This window comes from Rhinichthys klamathensis, unplaced genomic scaffold (assembly GCF_029890125.1).
Source record: "Rhinichthys klamathensis goyatoka isolate OS25496 unplaced genomic scaffold, OSU_Roscu_1.1 h1tg000558l_1, whole genome shotgun sequence".
Lineage (NCBI taxonomy): Eukaryota > Metazoa > Chordata > Actinopteri > Cypriniformes > Leuciscidae > Rhinichthys > Rhinichthys klamathensis.
In genome coordinates, this window is record NW_026607026.1 from 536,195 (window position 1) to 558,876 (window position 22,682).

The 22,682-nt window shown below is 37.9% G+C and overlaps 1 protein-coding gene across 1 annotated transcript; it reads left to right on the forward strand.

Annotated features, from left to right (window-relative positions):
* Positions 1 to 402: 402 nt before the first annotated feature.
* Positions 403 to 22,067, forward strand: mcm2 (minichromosome maintenance complex component 2). Its single transcript, XM_056239319.1, has 16 exons — positions 403 to 507; positions 1,215 to 1,399; positions 4,503 to 4,675; positions 5,395 to 5,667; positions 6,757 to 6,976; positions 13,136 to 13,343; positions 14,356 to 14,490; positions 14,914 to 15,105; positions 15,187 to 15,280; positions 16,284 to 16,534; positions 17,438 to 17,564; positions 17,765 to 17,877; positions 19,065 to 19,307; positions 21,322 to 21,504; positions 21,582 to 21,737; positions 21,855 to 22,067. The coding sequence occupies exons 1-16, from the start codon at positions 502 to 504 to the stop codon at positions 21,963 to 21,965; spliced, it is 2,670 nt and encodes an 889-aa protein (XP_056095294.1). The 5' UTR covers positions 403 to 501; the 3' UTR covers positions 21,966 to 22,067.
* The last annotated feature ends 615 nt before the right edge of the window (positions 22,068 to 22,682 follow it).

The following is a 22,682-nucleotide window of genomic DNA, read 5'->3' on the forward strand; positions in this document are numbered from 1 at the left end:
TGAGGAGATTCTCCCTTCTATGTGAAGCGCTTTGAGTGCCCAAAGCGCTATATAAATGTAATGAATTATTTTTTAAACTGTAAAAATCGAGTTAGTTTTATTGTAAACTTGTAAAATATGGACTTAAATGTATTAACTGTGGACTAAAATACCCACCTGAGGAGTCACAGAGGCTCTTGTGTGTCTCGTTACTGTTGATCCAATTGCTTATTTTGAAGCAAAATGTGATCGTTCACTGTCAAATTGTGCTTTGTCTAGTTTTATTTTTCTAACGATCCTAACATGTCTGTCCCTTTCCACGGGTCGAACCAATGAGCGTTCAGATCAGAGTTACGCAGTTGCCAACGGACCAATCACAGTGCTCTGACTCTCTTCCTCAATTAATATTCATAGCGTTTCTCGCGCGCTTAGTGATCACATGGGTAATTTCGCGCGAAAAGTCAGTCTTCCCGGGAAAAACTAGTCTTCAGTCGAGCTGCTGTTTAAGACGGACGTGAGAACATGGCGGTGAGTGTGTTTTGTATATCATCTAACGTTATTTATATGTAAACAAGCCATTTAAGCCATAGTTTAAATGTGTTTTAAAGTATTTGACTTTTGCAAACGTGTCCGTGATTATGTGTGAAATGTGCATGGCACATACAAGTATTATTTAGTAGTAGGTCGATAATGCAATGTAATGATCTAGATTGAACAATAAACTCGATATAATATACAAACTCGAACAAATGTGCGTTTACATTTGCACAAAAGTCATTTTAATTCGAGTTTTGCATATTTATTTTTCTGTAACTGTCAAATCATTGAACTTAGGCCTGTTAAAAAGCCGACCAGAATTATACACACACACACAAAAAAAACATTTCTTGTTTTTAACTGAAAAGCTCCTACACTGACATGTTGAATTTTTTAAGCTATTGTGTTGTAAAGGGTTAAGCCAGTCTAAAAAAAAAGGTCCCACGTGGGTTAAACTAGATTCTTTGTATAACTTGTGGTTTCAAGTGAGTGTGTGTTCTTGTGTAGGATGATAGCACTCATAGCAGAGCATCAGTTTTTTAAGTGTTGTGCTTAAGTTAGTTTCAGTATTAATACCTCAGCCTGATCTAGTTACACTTGTGCATTTTAAGTCGCTTTCAGTCTGTCCTTTGACATCCAATTCTTGTGGAAAGATTTTAGTTTTATGTAACACTGACATTTTTTTTGCTTCAAAACAGGATTCCTCCGAGTCGTTTCAGATGGCCACCAGCCCCACGCGTGGCTCCCGGCGGGGTGACCTGACCTCCAGCCCCGGCAGAGACCTGCCCCCGTTTGAGGACGAATCCGAGGGGATCCTGGGAGAAAACATTCCCAATGAGGACGACGGAGATGGAGAGGAGCTGATCGGAGATGGGATGGAGAGGTGAGAGATAACGTGTGTGTCTTTGTGATGGTCTGCAGATCAACAGGGGGGATTGTTAGGGAGGAACCTCATGAAACGTCTCAAAAACATGTCCAGGTCGTGCATCATCCCAAAATAATAACACTTTAAATGCATGGCCTAGCAATTAAAATTGTGCTTAAAAGAGTTGAAATGCTGATGGAGTGATATGAAAGTCTAAAAAGCCAAATGACTATTTTATTAATAGATATGTTTCTATATTTGTATGTTTGTTTAGTTGATCACCATGTAGATAGCTTTGCTGCTGACATGGCATTCAAAAAATAGTAAATATTTTTAATGCAAATTTTGGGATATTGCATAAAAACATTGGATGAAGATGCTCATAACTTCCAAAAAAGAAGACATGTTCGTGAACTACAATTACGTAAATCTCACTGCACACTAGGGGTGGGCGATATGAGCAAAAAATCATATCACGATATTTTTCACTGTCCGGACGATATCGATATTATATCGCGATATGAGAAAAAAAAAATTGGAATCACCAATTCCAATTTTTTTTTTTGTGCCATTTTTTTTCTCAAAAAGTGCAAACATGCAACATGAGGTAGGCCTGAATGCACTTGTTATGTCTTTCCACTTTTTGCTCGTCTTGTCATAATGAGAACCGGCAGCGAATGAAGACTTTATTGATTTCTGAGTGAGAGCCGTCTTCGGGTGTGCTCTGTCTCCGGGAATATCTGTTGTTATAAAACGGTTAGTTCCAATCCTTGATTCTGATTGGTCAATAGCTGTGCTTTATTCACGATAAAACACGGCTATGACCGCTTCACCCAACGGTTCTATGTATCACTACACAACACCCCTAGCAACCACTCTTAGCAACTTAAACAGATGTTTCATCTCATTGATATTGTTCATTTAAAGCTAGAGCAGAGCATTGTGAGAGATCGAGTAAGCGAGTGTACCTGCATTTACAGTAGACGTAGCATTTTCCTTCAGGTCAGTCCTATATTCATAATAAAAAAATGCGTTTGAATGTCCGCTGCATATTTTGTCCTTTTAACAGTCATGGGGTTTTCCGTGCATAACGTTAGTCATCTGTCAGTTGCGTCTGTCTTCTCCGTGATCACAAGTTCGAGTCCTTTCAAAAGCCTTCTCTACAGACTCACTCACTCACTCACTCACTCATAAAGACAGTCTTTGCCGCCATCTATTGGCGAAATAATATATGTAACTTCTGTTGCTGTTCACGTTCCGGGACTATTTTTTCCAGCGGAAGGCAGGCTTTTAGTGATTTTACTTCATGAAAGTTGCATAGATACATATTTTTCGGCTTTAATATTTTTATTGTGTGGCAACCGTTTTATAAAAGCAATAAGGTACTCGAGGCAAGTGCTGTATCGTGACTAAGTAACGGCTGAAGGGGTTGCAGGCACTCCGCTTCGCGTCGTGCCTAACAACGCCCTCCAGCCGTTACTTATTCACGATACAGCACAGCCTCTCGTACCTTATTGCTTACTTATAGTTTTGCTTTTTTAAATTAGTTTTTATTTTAATATCGTTTTCAATTTTGCTTTAAATTTCAGTTTAGTTTTAGCTAGTTTCATTAATGGTTTTATTAGTTTTTATTTAGTTTTATTTTGCATTTCTATATAGTTTTTATTTTATTTAGTTTCAGTTTTAGTAATTATAGTTTAGCTTTAGCAGAGCGAGCAGAACACTTCCAGTGTAGACCAAAGCGAGACGTTTAATTTAAGTTTAATGTTTGCACAGATTACAGTTAACTCTTATGCAGACATCTTAATAATAAAAATAAAATAATGGTTTGAGATTGAACAAAGCACCAAATAAATAAAACTTAAAAGTATACAAGAAAAAAAACAATGAAAATTTTCATACAAACTAATTCATTAGTGTAAGGAGACAGAATAAAGGCCTACAGTTTGTACAGTATAAAACCCATTACGTCTATGGAGAGTCCCCACAAAGATAGTGGACCAGTGTGTGTGTTTGCGCGCTTATGTGTGTGTCGTGTATATGCGCGCGCTTATGTGTGTGTCGTGTCCTGTTATTCATAGCCTAACGTTACATTGCGGGGAAATGTCTCCACGTGGATAATATTATTAGCAGTAAATGTTTTGTAAAAACAAAGATAATAATAGCAGTTTTCAACCTTCATGAAAACATGACATCTCAAACATACAGAAGCCACAAAAAAACTTTAACGTTTTTTTGTGCTTGACGAACTTGTTTTGGTGTTGCACCCGCGTCTCGCAAATGAAACGGCATTCTAAAAATGCTGCGCTCCAGTTAAAAGTCAAACTTGCGTCTCATTACCTTGTTATTTCCCATTCCACCGCAAAAGATGCATCCTTTATGAACAGCCGCTTCGCACTAGCGATGTGTTCTACGGTACGGTCCTTCATTGAACGCGTCACAGGACAGCGGTTAATCGCCTCAGCAACTTCACGCGTATGAAGCGCCAAATCAGCCATTTCCTTAAACAGCGTATTCGATTCTGTATCGTCAGTGTTAACAATTGTAAAGAGTTGGCTACCAAATTGAACAAAACAATATAACTGCAAAATTTGAATTTATGAATACGGTATCCTCGGTATCGCAAAATCCATATCATGGCACAACATAATACCGGTATTCACGTTCATACCGGTATAGCGCCCACCCCTACTGCACACAGTTTTAGTCATTCTGTAATGCCTGAGCCAGTGTCTGTCACTAAAATGAATTGGTATAATAATCTCCCAGAACCGTCACACACATCTCCACTCTCAAACATCAGGCATCCGAACACAAGATCGCACAACAGCATTTCTTATTGCGTTTTGCCTGCGAGCTCTGAGGTGCAAGTCATTTATTATACAGGGAAAAAGAGCCATAGCGGCATAACCATTTTATTATTGATACTTTGTGCCAGTTTACCAGGAAATGATGATTTTATTCTCTTCCACAAACACGGATATTGGAATTGGCACGAATATTTAATGTGATACTCCACTTTTTTTGTTAAATTGGCAACTTTGCATGAAAACAAGTTGGCTTTGAATGAAAGCATCTGCTAAATGAATGTAAACGTAGCTGACGAGAGTATTTTTCACAGAGACTACCGCGCCATCCCGGAGCTGGACCGGTATGAAGTGGAAGGTCTGGATGAGGATGAAGATCTCAGTGAACTCTCGCCCGGAGCTCGGGCCGAAGCTGAAGCGGCCATGAGGCGGCGGGACAGGGAACAGGGCCTCGGCATGGGCCGCATCGGGCGCGGACTCCTCTACGGTGGGCGCTTTAGGCATTGCTAAATAACACTTAACTTTACTGCAAACCACTGAAGATAACAGCTAATGTAGGGCTGCACGTTTAATTGAAATAAAACCAAAATCGGCATATGGCTTAGTGCGATTGATCAAATGATGAGTGAAGCGCGGCACTGTGTTCATTTACACGCGAACAGCTTAGTGCGAAATGTTTGAAAATGAAGACGGCTATAAATGTTAGTATTGCAAGTTTTAATGTAAAACAAAAAAATTATTTTGTTTCTTAATTACATTTTTTTTACAGTGAAATTACAGTAATTTTGTTTTTGTAATGATTCCATACATTACAAAAATTTAAAATTGTTTATATATATATACTGTAATATATGGTATATAATATATGGTACATAGTATATAATATATAGTATGGTATATAATATATGGTACTATATATATATATATACCTAATAGTGTGTGTGTGTGTATATATACATGCATGCCATATACCATATATTATAAACCTATATAACAGTGTGTATATATATATTAGTAATTTTACCATATATCACAATAATTAAAAAAAATTGGCCAAATTGTGCAGCCCTACCAACTCACATAGCCAGTCTGGACTGAAAATCGCAATTATTTCTTTCCCCAAAATGTGTGTAGACATAAGTCAATATCAGTGTATAAATTGTCATTAAACCATAGTCTAACTGTATTTGTCTCTGTGATGTACAGACAGTGAAGACGAGGACGACAAGCGGCCCACGAAGAGGCAGCGTGTTCTTGCGGAGAGGGCAGCGGATGGCGTGGCGCTGGAGGGCGAGGATGAAGAGATGATCGAAAGCATTGAGAACCTGGAGGACATGAAGGGCCACACGGTCCGGGAGTGGGTCTCGATGGCCGCCCCGCGCCTGGAGATCTACCACCGCTTCAAGAACTTCCTGCGCACGCACGTGGACGAGCACGGACACAACGTGTTCAAAGAGCGCATCAGCGACATGTGCAAAGGTGGGTGGTGGACGGTCATCTGGGAAAACCATAGACGAAAAACAATGGACGTAGTGTACGTGACATCACTCATAGGTTTCTAAAGAGCATTTCTGAAGCCCAAAGTGGGCGGAGCTGGACGTCGCCATCTTTATATTGCATCACTCCTTGATAAATGAAAATGGGCAAAGAGGCGGATTAGCTCATAGATATCCATAATAAAGGCTAGATGTCTCGTCCGCGCTGCTGGCTAATGGAGGTCGACGTCCACACCTGGCGGCCATCTTGTCACAGGCAGCTCGCTCACTCTACATTGTGTTTTAATGGTGCATGTACTTTTTAAATAACCATAACTTGCTCAATTTTCTACCGATTTTCAAACGGTTTGGTTTGTTATAAACGTCAGAGATGTAGTTATGACACTGCATACTTATGAATAATAAGTGTATAAATAAATAATCATCCAGAATTATAGCCACGTTAATAACGTTTGTAAGAAACCAAACTATTTTTGTAAATCCGTCAAGATTTCAACGAGATAAGAGTATTTGTGTTCGTGCTGATCACTCATCTTACATCAGGCACCACAGAGCCCGCCTGTGACAAGATGGCCGCCGGTGATGACGATAGAGACTCCGCCGTAAGACATCAAGCCTTTATTATGGATATCTATGGATTAGCTGAGGTGGCGTGACGCTAACAGACAGCAGACAAACGGCTAGTAGTGACATCAGCGGTAATCCACCTGTCACTCAAGTGGCCATGCCCTTAATTATGGAGAACTTTAAGGCTTAATATTATTTAAACGGATGAGTTATAAAAAAATTCACCCCATCACAGTTTTCATGAAGGGCAAAATGACCTATATAGACCAAAAGCACTTTTTGCACCAGGCTATAAACATGTTTTTTTCTGCTGTAAAGTTGGGCATATTAACATGGGGGTTTATGGGATTGACTCTCTTTTGCAGCCTGTCTCTAGTGGGCAGTCGATGAACTGCAGTTTAAGTCTCTTCCGTGTTGGTTTCACGAGCGAGACTGGAAGGCTGCCGCTTGAGGAAAACCATATTGTATAATCCAGACGTTTGACATGATTTTGTGATGTCTTCAGAAAATAAGGAGAGTTTGCTGGTGAACTATGAGGAGCTGGCGTCCAGGGAGCACGTGTTGGCGTACTTCCTGCCGGAGGCTCCCGCGGAGATGCTGAAGATCTTCGACGAAGCCGCGAAGGAGGTGGTGCTGGCCATGTACCCCAAATACGACCGCATCGCACACGAAATCCACGTCCGCATCGGCAACCTGCCGCTGGTGGAGGAGCTGCGATCGCTCCGGTACGAGCAAACCCACTCCTGTTGAGCTTTAGCACTCTTGCTGCTTCAATATAGATCATTTATAGCGGTGTAACGAGACCCTCATGTCACGATTCGATACTGAACTCACGATACGATATTATCGTGATACTCCAAAACATGATAAAAGCTTAACAAAAATGGACTGTTGATTAAAATGCTAATTTGGTGTTACATTGTGGGTGTAATGATTAGGTTTTGACTTGGTGCTGGAAACCCAAAGCACAGGACAATAGAGACACCAGGATAACAATATTCATGATTCTGAAGCTGAAAATACAGAATTATTTTAGATGAATATGCTTGCACTCTTTCACTGATAAGATATATTTAATAAAATGTAGCACTTTTTACTGGTAACATCAGACTTTTGGCATTATCAGGACCCACAAATATTCCCCCATTGCATTATTATACATTATATTCAACATTTAAATCCTTTAAATCCTCGCTTGTCTGGCTTATGCTTCTCTGAGCTATGTCTGACCTTTGTATTTTGAGCACTTCTTGCGTTGTTTTTGCCTCTTCACGATGACTCGCTTTGTTTAGTCCTCAGTTGTAAGTCGCTTTGGATAAAAGCGTCTGCTAAATGACTAAATGTAACATTATATATAGTAGTGTAATGTAGTACTGACACTAAAACTCTAAAAACTTGATTTTTTCTCACAGTAATTTTCATATTGGTTGAACTATACACAGTTCGTTGGACCATTTTTCCTGCCGACCAAAAGTTCGTTATTTCAAATGTAGGCGCGCTCATGATGTAAGAGACGCTGGCGTGACCACAACATTGCCCAACATCAAATGGCAAACGTAATGTAAGCGTAACGAAACCACTCTTTATTGTGTGTTTGACGGACCGTTTATCAGTTTGGACCAATGCAGCGCGAGCCGATCTTCATCATCAGCACTGTTACTACACAGAGGAATCCAGTAAAGAAAGCATTTGAATTCGCCACTGAAGTAATAACATCGCTGCGAGATCCAGTGAGAAACATTCGCATTTCTCCTAGGGCTGTGCGATATGGCCAAAAAATCATATCTCGGTATTTTTTGGTTAAATGGCGATATACGATATATATCTCGGTACTTTCTACGTTTTTCTATTTGGATAAAGAAAATCTGTATTTATTTAAAAAAAAAAAATTCACATCCTGCTCAATGATTTCCAAACAATGGTGATATTGAAGGATATGGAAACAAATATAGTGAATGTAATGTAGGCTATGCAGTATGCAATATATTATGTGCAAAAAGGTGGTTAAATCACATTACATTGTAACATTACAAACTAAAAACAAATATAATTCTTTTGTTTTTAAAATGACTTAAGGCTAAACTAAAAATGAAAATAAAAACAAAAGCACAAACTAATTATATTAGCCTGCATTTGATTACCCCATTATAATGGTCACTTTCATAAAAATATACTTGTAGGTTTAAAATTCCACATATGGCACATTTATTGTCTCCCAACAACAAATATTTTAGCAATAGCCTATGTATATTTTAGTCAGAATTATTGCGCTACTATTCTATTGTGCTCGTCTGTTTGGCGCGCGTGCGTGCGGCGGCGCTCATTAACGGAAGCTTGAATTTTAGCGGAGATTCACTTGCAGAAGCTCGTCCTCTCCTGACAGTGAAATGGACATATTTGTTTGATTTTCTAACATTTACAGATGGAGAATATACCTGTGAAATGTAAGTTAAGCACTGAGGAAAGCACCACGTCTCAAACGCATTAAACAGCGCAAGTATTTATCTGTCAGTCAGCAACAGTCTCTGTCAGAGCATCTGACAGGGCAAGCTGCTTTAAACTTGTTAACTAAATCTTACCAGTTATTTTAAAGCGCTTAATATAAGCTTGTGTCATGTTTAGGACAAATTGTAGGCTACCATACACTTTCACTGCAGGAGCTCACACTGCGTCCTCCGCTATTTTTCAGATGTGCTCGTATCAAACTACTGTATCGATATAAACGGTATCGCCTCATTCCATATCGTGGGGATAAGAAATATCAATATATTGTACAAACTCGATATACCGACCAGCCCTAATTTCTCCGTTATCAGTGGTGGACAGTAACGAAGTAAATGTAATTCGTTACTGTACTTAAGTAGCTTTTTTGCGTATCTGTACTTTACTCAAGTATTTAAATTTTGGGAGACTTTTACTTTAACTCCACTACATTTCAAAGTCAAATATCTTACTTTTTACTCCACTACATTTTCAAAATCAGTCGTTCCTTTTTATTTATGAGTGGATAAAAACGTAACTGGTCAAACGAGCCACCAATGAATCACAGTACAGCGCGCGCGCGCTTTGTTTTGCCTTGGCGGAATCTACTAATCGCGAACCAGGGGTGCGTTTCCCAAAGCCAACTATGGTCGCAAGTTCCGTCGTTAACAATAGAGTTCAATGGAAATTGCGATCATAGTTGGATAACGATGCTTTCGGGAAACGCACCCCAGAGCCGTTAAATATGAGAGTTGCGAACATAGATGTGACAGTGATCTCGCCGACGCGCGGTCACGTTATTCGTGTGGCTCTCAATAGTTCCAAACAAATCGCGTTGACAATGATTTTAAGCGGGACAGAGAGTAGGAGCTATTATTGCAGCAATTATCGGTAAGTATTGACGCATAATGTACTGCTTACGTTGCCACTAAAATGACTTGCATATAATAGCTTTTTTTTCTGGGGAGTAGCCTAGCAGAAACACTGCATTAATACGTTTTTGGGTTTAATTTTGGAGGGAATTGGCTGCTCCCATAACATATAGAATATATATATATATATATATAGGCTATATATAGCCTATATATGTATGTGTGTGTGTGTGTGTGTGTGTGCGCGCGTGAATGTGTGTGTGTGTGTGTGTGTGTGTGTCTGTGTGTGTGTATGTGTCTGTGTGTGTGTGTGTGTGTGTGTGTGTGTGTGTATATATATATATATATATATATATATATATATATATATATATATATATATATATTTAATGGCGTTGTGCAGGTTTATGTGAATGTATCTTAACATTAAGATGTTAATAATTATGACCATAGGCGCTGGAGAAAAATATATACAGTAAATACTGTAAATGTTTTATACCTTATGGGAACAGTCCCCTTCCCTCCAAAATTAAACACACAAAAAATTTATTCAATTCAAATATATATACATACATACAGTATATATATATATATATATATATATATATATATATATATATATATATATATATATATATATCATACTAATTCATGTCATTTCATTAATAGATTGGTGTGCCAAGAGTGACATTAGTCTTCACTTAGACTGAGTTAAGCAAGAGTCTTGTGACAAATTATAATAGGACATTATAGCCATAAAAAAAAAAAATCAAAGTACTTGGATACTTAAGTACATTTGAAGACAAATACTTTTGTACTTTTACTCAAGTGAATGTTTAAAGGCAGCACTTCTACTTTTACTTGAGTAATATTTTACCTTGAGTATCTTTACTTTTACTCAAGTACATGGTATGTGTACTTCGTCCACCACTGTCCGTTATTAACCCTTAAAGACCTGGACCATTTTTGGAGCACCTGCACCGCCTGTTCTTTTCTTTGTTTTTCTAACCCATTATAGCAGTCAGCATCAAGTGCCATATATCATTTTAAACAGGAGAACTTGACGTTTCAATCGATCTCATTTAAATAATCCAATTTAACATTTATTTTATCTTAGAATGGATGAATTTACCAGATTTAAGAAAAACGGCAGCAGATTTTGTGATTATTTTTTATTTTTTTTTTATTTTTACTCAACTCAAACAAATCCTCCTGAAGTTTTTTTTATTTTTTTTAGAAAGCTGTACTTGGATATTCTACATTTCCAGATGTAATTTTGACTACATGTAACAATCCCTAAGCAAGTTATAGACATTTTTTACAACATTATTATAGGTGATTTTCAGTGAAAAGCTGGTATTTTTTATTTACTGACAATTTAGATGTGTCCAAAAAAGTTCAGGAAGTAAAATAAACAGACTGATTGTAATAGAACACTGAAGCAAAATAAACTTTATAAACACACACACACAGACACATATATGAACTACTTTCACTTTACCAAATTTCCAAAGAAAGATGCTAATTGGTCGTGCAAAAGAACAAAAACTATATTTATTGGTTGTGTAGATGATTGTTTCAACCAATCTGGGCATGGGGTGGGACTGAGCATCAACAATCATTCATGATTGGCTCAGAGGAACAACCCACACGGGTTTCTTTGATGAATCAATGCTGATCAAAACTTGATGACGCAATTCACTACGGAGCTTCTGAATGTCCAAACGCGAATAACTGTTCTTAAACATTTAAGAACAACAGTTATTTTTTGCCGCCGCCGGCCGTATAGGTATTTAAGTGTTAACGGATCAAACAGCGCTGACGTGGAAACCAGGAAGAAACATTGTGCCATGAATGAACTATCCAGTGTCCACAGATCAGCAACATTCATCATAGATTTACTGCAGGGTCCGAAATTAACACCCGCCAAGCGCCAAATGCGGGTAGATTTTCCGTTTGGCGAGTAAATCTCAAAAGGCTATCCGCCCCACTGGCGGGTGAATGTTCATACCAAAATAGTAATGTAATAAAATGTTTATAACAATTGCATTTTGTAATGTTATAAAATATCTGGCATGAGGGCTCGGATTTGTTGTGTTTGCCAGTAGGGATGGGAATTGAACTGCTGCGCGTGTGACAGGGCGCAACTGAAGAACGAGCAGAGAGAGAGAGAGCCCCGGTCGCACGCACTCTTTCTCTTCGGACTCGGAGCCAGGCGAAAGTATAAACAAGGCTTGACCGTCTCCTAAGCGCTGTCTTGCTCTCTCTCCCTGGCACATATTGATCAAAATAAATCGACACGATGGTAAAAGGTCGGAAGACCATAGTTTCATGTGGAGCATTCGGATTTGTTTTTCTGAATTACCGCTGGGTGTGAATTGTGCTAAAATACCTTATCTTCTCTGAAAAGCGTTCCGCACATTCAGCTGACATAACCCACACTTTAAATAAACGAAAAAACCTATCCAGGGATTAAATGTTTTCTGTGTTGACACAAATCTTGAGGGATGTCCCAACCGCCGGGATAATCACACAACGCGAACACATCCGATAATGACACGTCCGATTCGCGAACTAATGACTCCTTTGAACCGATTCATTTTAACGAATGGTTAAAACAACTGATATTTCCAGTCCTTCAGTTACTGATCGGATCAGTCAAGAGTAAATGCAGTAGAAAAATAGGCAGAGTAAAACTTTTTTTTGTTGTTGAAATAATATATTATTATTGCATATATTTTATTAAAAATACAATTAATACATTTCATTTGTACAGAACTATTTTCATTGGCACCACCACAAAAATATTATTTTAATGTGTGTAAATTGTGTAATATGCGTGTAAATAAAAGTAAAAATGGAAAATAATAGACCAGAAATATAATGACAAAAATGTTTAAATATACCTATATATAAATTAATGTATATGTGACACAAAAAGGCTGTTTATTATTTTTGGCCGGTAAAAAATATGTGTGGCTGGTGGATTTTTTCATCTACCAGTCCCCGTGGCAGGTGAGCCAAAAAGTTCATTTCGGACCCTGATTTACTGTAGTAACTCTACTAACTGTAACCATGGGAGTTTGGCAGGAATAGTCGGCTATAATGCTTTCAAGTAACATTACGTTGGTTTTATTTCGACATTATCGTTAATACAACTGCTGCCCTCAAATGTTAATCTGAGCTAAATAAACCTTTGTTTATAACTACTACAATATTACATTTCATTTTGTCCAAGGAGCTGTTTTGTTTTATAAGCTCCTAAGAAAAGTCAAGTATAGCTCCATCATTGCTCAAAGTAAAAAAATATCATACTTTATGATGTTAGTTTTAATAAAAATATAAATCAAGGAAATTTCTCTGGCATTTCTTTCTTTTTGCTGTATCGAAAACGTACCAAACCGTGACACAAGTGTATCATATCGAACCCAACCGTGAATTTTGTGAACCGTTACACCCCTACTATCCACATAGTGCGATATATTGTTACACCCCTAATAATCGCTATATTTGTCTATATGGTGTTTGCAGGCAGCTCCACCTGAACCAGCTGATCCGCACCAGTGGGGTCGTGACCTGCTGCACTGGGGTCCTGCCTCAGCTCGGCATGGTGAAGTACAACTGCAACAAGTGTAACTTCATCTTGGGCCCGTTCTTCCAGTCCCAGAACCAGGAGGTGAAGCCGGGCTCCTGTCCCGAGTGCCAGTCGCTCGGACCCTTCGATATCAACATGGAGCAGGTGCGTGAGGAGCATCATTACCCGTACAGATGAAGGCTGATGTTATGAAACGCACATATCTAGCTCATTTTCACCTCCAAATCAAAGAAAAACTGTTCTTGCAGAAAGAAAATTAAGTCTTTTTTTTTAATGAGCATTAATAATTTTAGTTTTTTTGCTTTATTTTTATGGCACTTAAGCACCTTTTCACAATTAAATTAAAATATTAGTTATGTCTGCCTTATACATTAAAATTCATGCCACAATATACTATAGGATCAGTGTAAATTCAGTACAATTACCACTAATGTGGCAACACTTTAGGATCCAGTTCTCTCTTTTACCCACGACTTTTGCCTCGATGAACTCCTAATTTCTGCTTACTGATAGTTAGTAATGTAGTTGTTAAGTTCAGGTATTGCGTAGGATTAAGGGATGTAGAATAAGGCATTAATATGTGCTTTATAAGTACTAATAAACAGCCAATGTCTCATTAATATGCATGCTAATCAGCAACTAGTTAATAGTGAGAATTGGACCCTAAACTAAAGTCTTAACAAACCTGTATATAAATTATATTTTAAATGTACACATTTTTATGTATGTGTATATTACTAATACAAATTAAATGTAAATTATATATTATTACTATCTATATATATATATATCTATCGATTTCTATATAAAGAACACTTAAATAAAATAGTGCATATAGCATTTGTGTCTTCAGTTATTTGGTTACATAACATGTTCTTGACCGTTTTCATGAGGTTCATCCATATTTGTTATTTCACCTGATCCAAATTTTAGAGGTTAAAATATCCAAAACTATTTTATGTATGAATTTAGTGTTTATATTATTAAATAACAAGCTAATATATATATTAGAAATGAAATTCTCTCTGCCTAAGATCCTTGCTTGTGCCTTCATGTACACGTGTTGACGAGACGAACCCTAATCTCGGTTGTGCCAGCTGTTGCCATGGCAGCTCTCTGTTCTGCGGATGTTAACTAGCGTTCTTGCCTTCATCAGACCGTCTATCAGAACTACCAGCGAATCACCATTCAGGAGAGTCCTGGGAAAGTGGCGGCGGGACGCCTGCCTCGCTCCAAAGACGCCATCCTGCTGGCCGACCTGGTGGACCACTGCAAACCTGGAGACGAGATCGTGAGTCCACACACACACACACACACACACACACACACACACACCATTACTGTTTAATCCTCTAATAAACCAGCCGAACTCAGCAATCCTTCACCGGCACTGGAGATGACAGATTTGAGGCATAAGATGAAGTTCGTAATTAAACGTGGACTTTAAAACCTTTTTGAACATTAAATATCTTTTTGGAAAAAAAAAAATCACAATATTGAACTATATTCACATAACTACGTAATAAAACATGTACCCAAATATTTCAATTTCAACCTGTAAAAAAAAAAAAAACTTAAGTTTTAAATAATTTCACTATAACTATATCAAATAATATTAAAGCAAAATATGCCCCTCTAAATGTATGCATTCCCAATATAACAAATATTTGAATATATAGATTTAAATAAAATATACCCTAATGTGTTTTGGCAGGAGCTCACAGGAATCTACCACAACAACTACGACGGCTCCCTCAATATGGCTAACGGCTTCCCTGTGTTCGCCACCGTAATCCTGGCCAATCACATCGCTCGTAAGGATGAGGGCGTGGCCGTGGCGGAGCTCACCGACGAAGACATCAAAGCCATCATGGCTCTGTCCAAAGACGAACGCATCGGAGAACGGGTGCGTGATGCTCACACACTTCCACAGTTTAATGCGCATCTGAAGGTTTCTCCAGACTAAGCTTTCATTTTCCTCGTACAGATTTTCGCAAGTATTGGTCCTTCCATCTATGGGCACGAGGACATTAAACGCGGCCTGGCGCTCGCTCTGTTCGGCGGCGAAGCCAAAAATCCAGGTATCTTCATCTTTCACAACTGTTACTTTAAATATTAGTGCTGGGCAACGATTAATCGTGATTAATCACATCCAAAATAAAAGTTTGTTTACAGGTGAAACTAAAAAAATTAGAATATCGTGCAGAAGTTTATTTTATTTCAGAAAATTCAACTTAAAAGGTGAAACTAATATATTATATAGACTCATTCAAAGTGAGATTTCAAGCCTTTATTCGTTATAATTTTGATGATTATGGCTTACAGCTTATGAAAACCTTTTCACAATATTCTAATTTCTAATTTGGGGTTTTCATAAGCTGTAACCATAATCATTAAAATTATAACGAATAAAGACTTGAAATCTCACTTTGAATGAGTCTATATAATATATAAGTTTCACCTTTTAAGTTGAATTACTGAAATAAATGAACTTTTGCACGATATTTATATTTATCGAGTTTCACCTGTACATTATGTGTGTATTGTGTATAATTATTTGGTGTATATATAAATACACACACGCATGTATATATTTAAGGAATATATGCATGTATATACTGTATATATAGTTATATTTATATATTTAAGGAATATATGCATGTATATACTGTATATATAGTTATATTTATATATTTAAGGAATATATGGATGTATATACTGTATATATAGTTATATTTATATATATGGAATATATGCATGTGTATACTGTATATATAGTTATATTTATATATATGGAATATATGCATGTATATACTGTGTATATATAGTTATTTATATATATATATATATATTTTTTTTTTTATGAATAACAATTTTTTCTTAAATATATACATGCATGTGTGTATTTTCATATATATATTACTAAATAATTATACACAGTGACAGTACACACATACATTATGACAACTTTTATTTTGGATGCGAGTAATCATTGCACAGCCCTGTTAAATATACGAGTCTGGTACTGTATTTTCTAGCAGATGAAGCTTGGCTTGGTTCAAGTGAGTGATTGTGTCTCAACAGGCGGGAAGCACAAGGTGCGCGGCGACATCAACGTCCTCCTGTGTGGAGATCCAGGCACGGCCAAGTCCCAGTTCCTGAAGTACGTGGAGAAGATTGCGAGCCGGGCGGTGTTCACTACGGGACAGGGCGCCTCCGCTGTGGGTCTGACGGCTTACGTCCAGCGCCATCCCGTCACTCGAGAGTGGACGCTCGAGGCGGGAGCGCTGGTGTTGGCGGACCGAGGAGTCTGTCTCATCGACGAGTTTGATAAGGTGCGATAACGTTTGAGTTAGCAGTTTGTAGCTTTGACCCTCTGGTGCTCTTGAACGAAACATTTTACATTTGTCTTTTACTTCATCGGAATGGTACAAAACTTGTTAAATGTTTTGGCACTTGCTGTGTGAACACAAAATAAATCATGGACATGATTCGAACAGGTTAAATGGTCCTGTAAAAAATAGTTACACTTGCATTGTTTGTGATAAAAAATTAGCGCATTGGAAATGAATGGGAAACAAGTTTGGAAACTTGAAACTGACTGAAAGCGGGTTTTTTTATTTTAGATATCAAGCTCAAATTTTGAACACAACTTTAGATTTATGGCTTTGATTTTCTCACAATTTTAGAGTAAAACATGTTTTTGGAAAATACAAAAATTCTGTAACTTAAGTTCACTTTTTAATACCTTTTTCACTTTGAAAAGAGATTTACGCAACTTAAATCTGTATTTTTGAATTGTTTTCCTAACAATAAACGTAAAACTAGCTTGTTTTTTTTTTAAGTACACTTTTTTTCACTTCAGCAATAATCTGCCAAATGTCGTCTTTGAAAAGAGATCAAACTGAAATCTAAAGCATTCAAGATTTATGATTTACAAGATTTAAATTGGAAATGTAATTTTCAGGTCTATGCTCAAAAAGTGAGTAAATGGATAATAAATACAGCGTAAATATAATTTAGTACCAAAAAAATCCCCTACAAATACAAAATATGAAATAAAAAACAGTATCTAACTAAAACGGTACATTATTTACATTGAAAAAAAAAAAATTCAGTCACTTTTTGAGCAACACCCGAAGAGCACCAGAGGGTTTTGATGCAGTTCCACCAATTTTTGAGTCCATATTGCAATGTTTTGGTGAACACCCGAGTGACCGTGTAAGTGTGCTCTGTAGATGAACGACCAGGACAGGACCAGCATCCACGAGGCCATGGAGCAGCAGAGCATCTCTATTTCTAAAGCTGGGATCGTCACGTCGCTACAGGCTCGCTGCACCATCATCGCCGCCTCCAATCCTATCGGTGCGTTCTGGGACTGGTGACGGAGCGGTTTAATAAAACTCTAATGAGGGTCATAACTTCAATTCTGCCGTGGGCACTTTGAGTTGCATGTTAATCCATAGCGCAGTCAGGTTTTAAATGACTTCCTGCTGGGCTAAACGTAGCAGCGGCGCTTCTGACACCATTCATTTTTCTCATGAAACTCTTCTTTCTTTTTAAAGGTGGGCGCTACGACCCGTCTCTCACGTTCTCTGATAACGTGGACCTGACGGAGCCCATCATTTCTCGATTTGACGTTCTGTGCGTCGTGAGAGACACCGTCGACCCTGTCCAGGTGAGTCAATATCTCGTTAATATGCATGCTAATACGCAACTAGTTAATAGTGAGAATTGGACCCTAAACTAAAGTCTTACCAAAAATGATATATAAACCTGTTTATAAGGTTATATTTTGAATGTACAAATTAGGGCTGTCACTTTTACGTCTCAAAAATCGATCAGGATTTTTCCACAAGTGTTCATTGAATCGATTGTAAAATAGATTTTCCATGTCTAAAGACGTTTCCATTTTCAACACCAAATACAGGCAAATCCACGGACACCTAACAGGCATGAGAACGAGCGTAAAGAGGCGCTTGAGACGCGCACAAGTCGCAATATTTCTGATGATTTATTGGCGTGATGTTTCGTGCACAATGACAAACAGGAGCGCAACATTCAGGGATTGAAATTAACTCCCTCGACCCTGCCAAACGCGGGTAAAAATGAACTTTGGCGGGAAACGCTGTCAAATCACGAGCCAATCTGGCGTGTTTCTGTGTTTACTCAGTTTGCTGTGGAAGTTCGTGTAAGACAAATCTGCGCGGATTTAGCGCAAATACGCAACTCGTGATCCTCACGATATATTTAATACAGCGTATCGCACAGAATCTGCGCATTTCTGGCTTACTTGAACACACACGTCACTAAGCAACAAATAACGGCGCGCTTGTTCAATTGCATTGAAGTAATAGCGAATTTGGTGAACAGAAAAGACATTATTTTCCAGCATCCTACATGCTCTGATACTGTATTGATCTGTCCACCTAAAACACATTTTAAAAAAAGAAAGAAAAAAAGGCCGTTAAAATCGATTCCCTATTTTCGTTTTCGAAACTTGTGTTGGTTGTTCCGATCGATTGTGCAATCGATTTTTGAACGTAAAGTGACAGCCCTAGTACAAATACATTTATATTAAATTAGATGTAAATTATATATTATTACGATCTATGTATCTATATCTATTTCTATATCAAGAACACTTAAAGAAAATAGTGCATATAGCATTTGTGTCTTTAGTTATTTGGTCATAACAAATATGGATGAACCTCATGAAAACGGTCAAGAACATGTTATTTCACCTGATCCAAATGAAGAGGTTGTCTATTAATCAACTTTTCATTTTATGTATAATTTTAGTCATTTGACATTCAAACAAACTTTGCCGATTACATTACCCATAATGCAATTCTCTGCGTTCAGGATGAGATGCTGGCTCGCTTTGTGGTGGGCAGCCACATCAAGCATCACCCGAGCAACAAAGAAGGGGGCGTGGCCGGTTTAGAGGAAGTGTTGCTCCCGAACACCTCGGATGCCCCCCCCATCCCGCAGGAGCTGCTCAGGAAGTACATCTTATACGCCAAAGAGCGCGTGCGGCCCAAACTCAATCAGATGGACCAGGACAAGGTGGCCCGGATCTACAGCGACCTTCGAAGAGAGTCTATGGTGAGTCGCTTTGAGCTTGAACACTAGTTTAAGATGCTTTACTAGGGTTGCTCGATTAATCAAAATAAAGTAGTGGGATTGTCAAATCGCATTTCATTACATAAACAGTCAAACCAAAAATGATTCAGACACCAGATATAATTTTGGATATTTTTTTACTAGTGGGTGCAGGACACTATAGTTAACTTATTGTAAGTTAGGAGACCAAAATAAAGGAAACTGGCATTACACCCAAATTCTTTGTAAACTACCAGTAAAATTTATAAAAATGTGACCAGAAATGATTCCTCCACTTTGAGCTGATCATGTGTGTTTTCTGTAATTGCTAATGCTCTTTTTACACACAGACTGAACAACATGAAGCATTGCTTGGTCACTGGTTGAGCTAAACTGGTATTATCTAATTGTGTAGTTAAATTTAACAGCTGACAGATATTCAGCATAATTCATGTGTGAGAGTCTAACAGAAGGACGGACAAAACCAGTCAAATATCCACTGATCTGAGAACTCTGAGTTCTGCTCATATTTCATTACCATTTTCTATACCATAGCGAATAAACTGATAATGTGAGAAATGTTGGAGTCTGAATACATTTTGGCTTGACTGTATGCGCTGCATGTTTCAGAGTAAATCGCAGCACTGTGTTCTTAAACATGAACAGCTTATGCTTAAAAAAAAAAAAATTTTATAGTGAAATATTACTATAGTGATATTTCTTTTGCTTCTAGTCATTTTTATATTTATATTTCGTTTATTACTATCATTAGTTTGTAGCCATATTGATATATAATCACAAAATGTTGGCTAAATTGTGCAGCTCTTACAGCATAAGCACAGCAAACTTGATTTTTTTTTTTTCTTGTTTAATCATCATTTGATTATATTTCATCATTTTAAAATTCAAATGATGAAACGAAGAGCATTTAAAAGTGTGGATTATGACATTTTCAAATTGATCCGCTTTCATCAATGAGCTTTTTGGAGATGCAAAGGCGAAAACCTGGATTGTTTTTTTTAAATCGCATTTTTTTCCCCCGGAAAAATCGCAATTAGTTTTTCTACACATTTTGCAGCCATTGGGTCTCATTCATGAAACATTCGTAAATATACGAGTGATTTGTGCGTAAAGAGACCTTCCCGAAAACACTTCTCCTGATTCACAAATACTTCGTAAACGTCAGATGTGATAGTGAAATGTGTGTGTGTGTTAATGAATTCCAATCAGTCATAAATGGGATGCGCGTGCACGCTCATTCTCAATTACCATAAATCCCGCCCATTAAATCCGACTGACAACTATATATGGGCATCATATTATGACATGAATGCAAATTAAAAAAAAAAATTCTCAAATGCAGAAATTGAAGTTTTATTATCAGAAGTTCATTCAAAACGCCACATTTTATTTTCAAGCGTACATAGTGGCGTATCGGGTCCTAAAAAAAAGGAAGCTTGGCAGCATATTACAGATGCAGTTAATGGAGTTTCATCTGTTAATCGAACAGTCCCAGGAGTGAGAAGAAAATGGTTCGTCATTAAGCTTGAGAGCAAAAAACGAATAAGTTCACTTCGGAAAAATCGTATTCAAACTGGAGAAGGACCACCATCGCAGATGCTATTACTGGCTCTCATAATAAGAAAAACCGTATGTAATTACTATATATCATATTTTTTCAAAATGCTGTGCAAATATGTACCCGATTAAGGTGAATTAAAATGCAGCCTTATTAATGAGCAAAACGTTCGGGTGTTAAGCGCACTATTTACGCGTGGCTGGGAGCAGGTGTAGATTTCTTGTGTACCAACTAACATTTGGAAAATACGAACATTTTAATGAATCCGAAAATTTACGCCAGAACCACTTTACACATGATTTACACACAAATTCGTTCTGCTCGTGTTTCATGAATGAGACCCATTCTTTTTAAAATTCTTCAAATGTTTCCCAAAATCTGCACAGAGATCCTGAAATGTTTGTTGTTCTCAGTTTAATGATACATGTTGTCTGGCAGGCCACAGGAAGTATCCCGATCACCGTGCGTCACATCGAGTCCATGATCCGCATGGCCGAGGCTCACGCGCGCATGCACCTGCGGGACTACGTGCAGGAGGACGACGTGAACATGGCCATCAGGGTCATGCTGGAGAGCTTCATCGACACGCAGAAGTTCAGCGTGATGAGGAGCATGCGGAAGGTGAGCTCTTCGTACAGATCCGGGATCAGTTCTGCAAGTCTTGTCCGGTTCAGTTGCTAACCGAAGTGTTTCCACAGACGTTCGCACGGTATCTGGCCTTCAGGCGGGACAACAACGAGCTGTTGCTCTTCATCTTGAAGCAGCTGGTGTCTGAACAGGTCTCGTATCAGCGCAACCGTTACGGAGCCCAACAGGACAACATCGAGATCGCAGAGAAGGATCTGGTGGACAAGGTAACTAATAGATGCGTTTAAAAAAAAAAAAGTTCCAGAAAGTACTGAATCACTGGCATGTTACACGTGTCATGTGTGAATTTGAGTTTTAACTCGAGTCTTTATTTTTGTCTTCAGGCTCGACAGATTAACATCCACAACCTGTCTGCGTTTTACGACAGCGACTTGTTCCGCTCGAACAAATTCTCCCACGACGGCAAGAAGAAGCTCATCGTCCAGCAGTTCTAGGCAGGATTTGTTGCATAGACTTGTATATAATTCCATCATGTGGTTATTGGACCAGACGTTACATGGATTTAATATTGTTTTTGGTCCAGTCATGAACTTGTTACCGTAAGGCGTAGTGTTGTGCTCGACTCATGTGCTCGCTCTTGGCTGCATGTGACATCTTGAATTCTCCCTGTTGTCAAATTATTTGAATGTTGTAAAAATGGAAAAATAACTTTTGTACTGTTACTGAACAATAAAATTGCGTTGTGTATGTAATTGACCGTTTGTTTAAATGATTACGCTAGTGAAATCTCTGCTTTCTGTCAGGAAATGTAAAATAACTAGTTTACTAAACGACAATGGTCTTGTTTGTGTGGAAGCTTATTTCCGCCACGATATAAAAAAGGTAATCGTGACCTCACATTTCTGACTTTTCTCGCAGATTTAAGTTTATATCTTGCAATTTCAGCTTTTTGACTCACAATAATAATAGGGTTTATTTATAATGCGCTTTTCTCACACCCAAAGCGCTACATTTCGAAACTCGCAATTGCAAGATTATATCTCAATTCTGAAAAACTATTTTTTTTTTTAAATAAACTAAATACATACATTTTTTTCTTTCTCAATTGCGAGTTTGTACCTCGCAATTCTGACTTGGTTTTCTTGAAATTTTTAGGTTTTATCTCGCAACTCAAGTAAATCTCAGAATTGTGGGTTAGAAACCGTTTATCT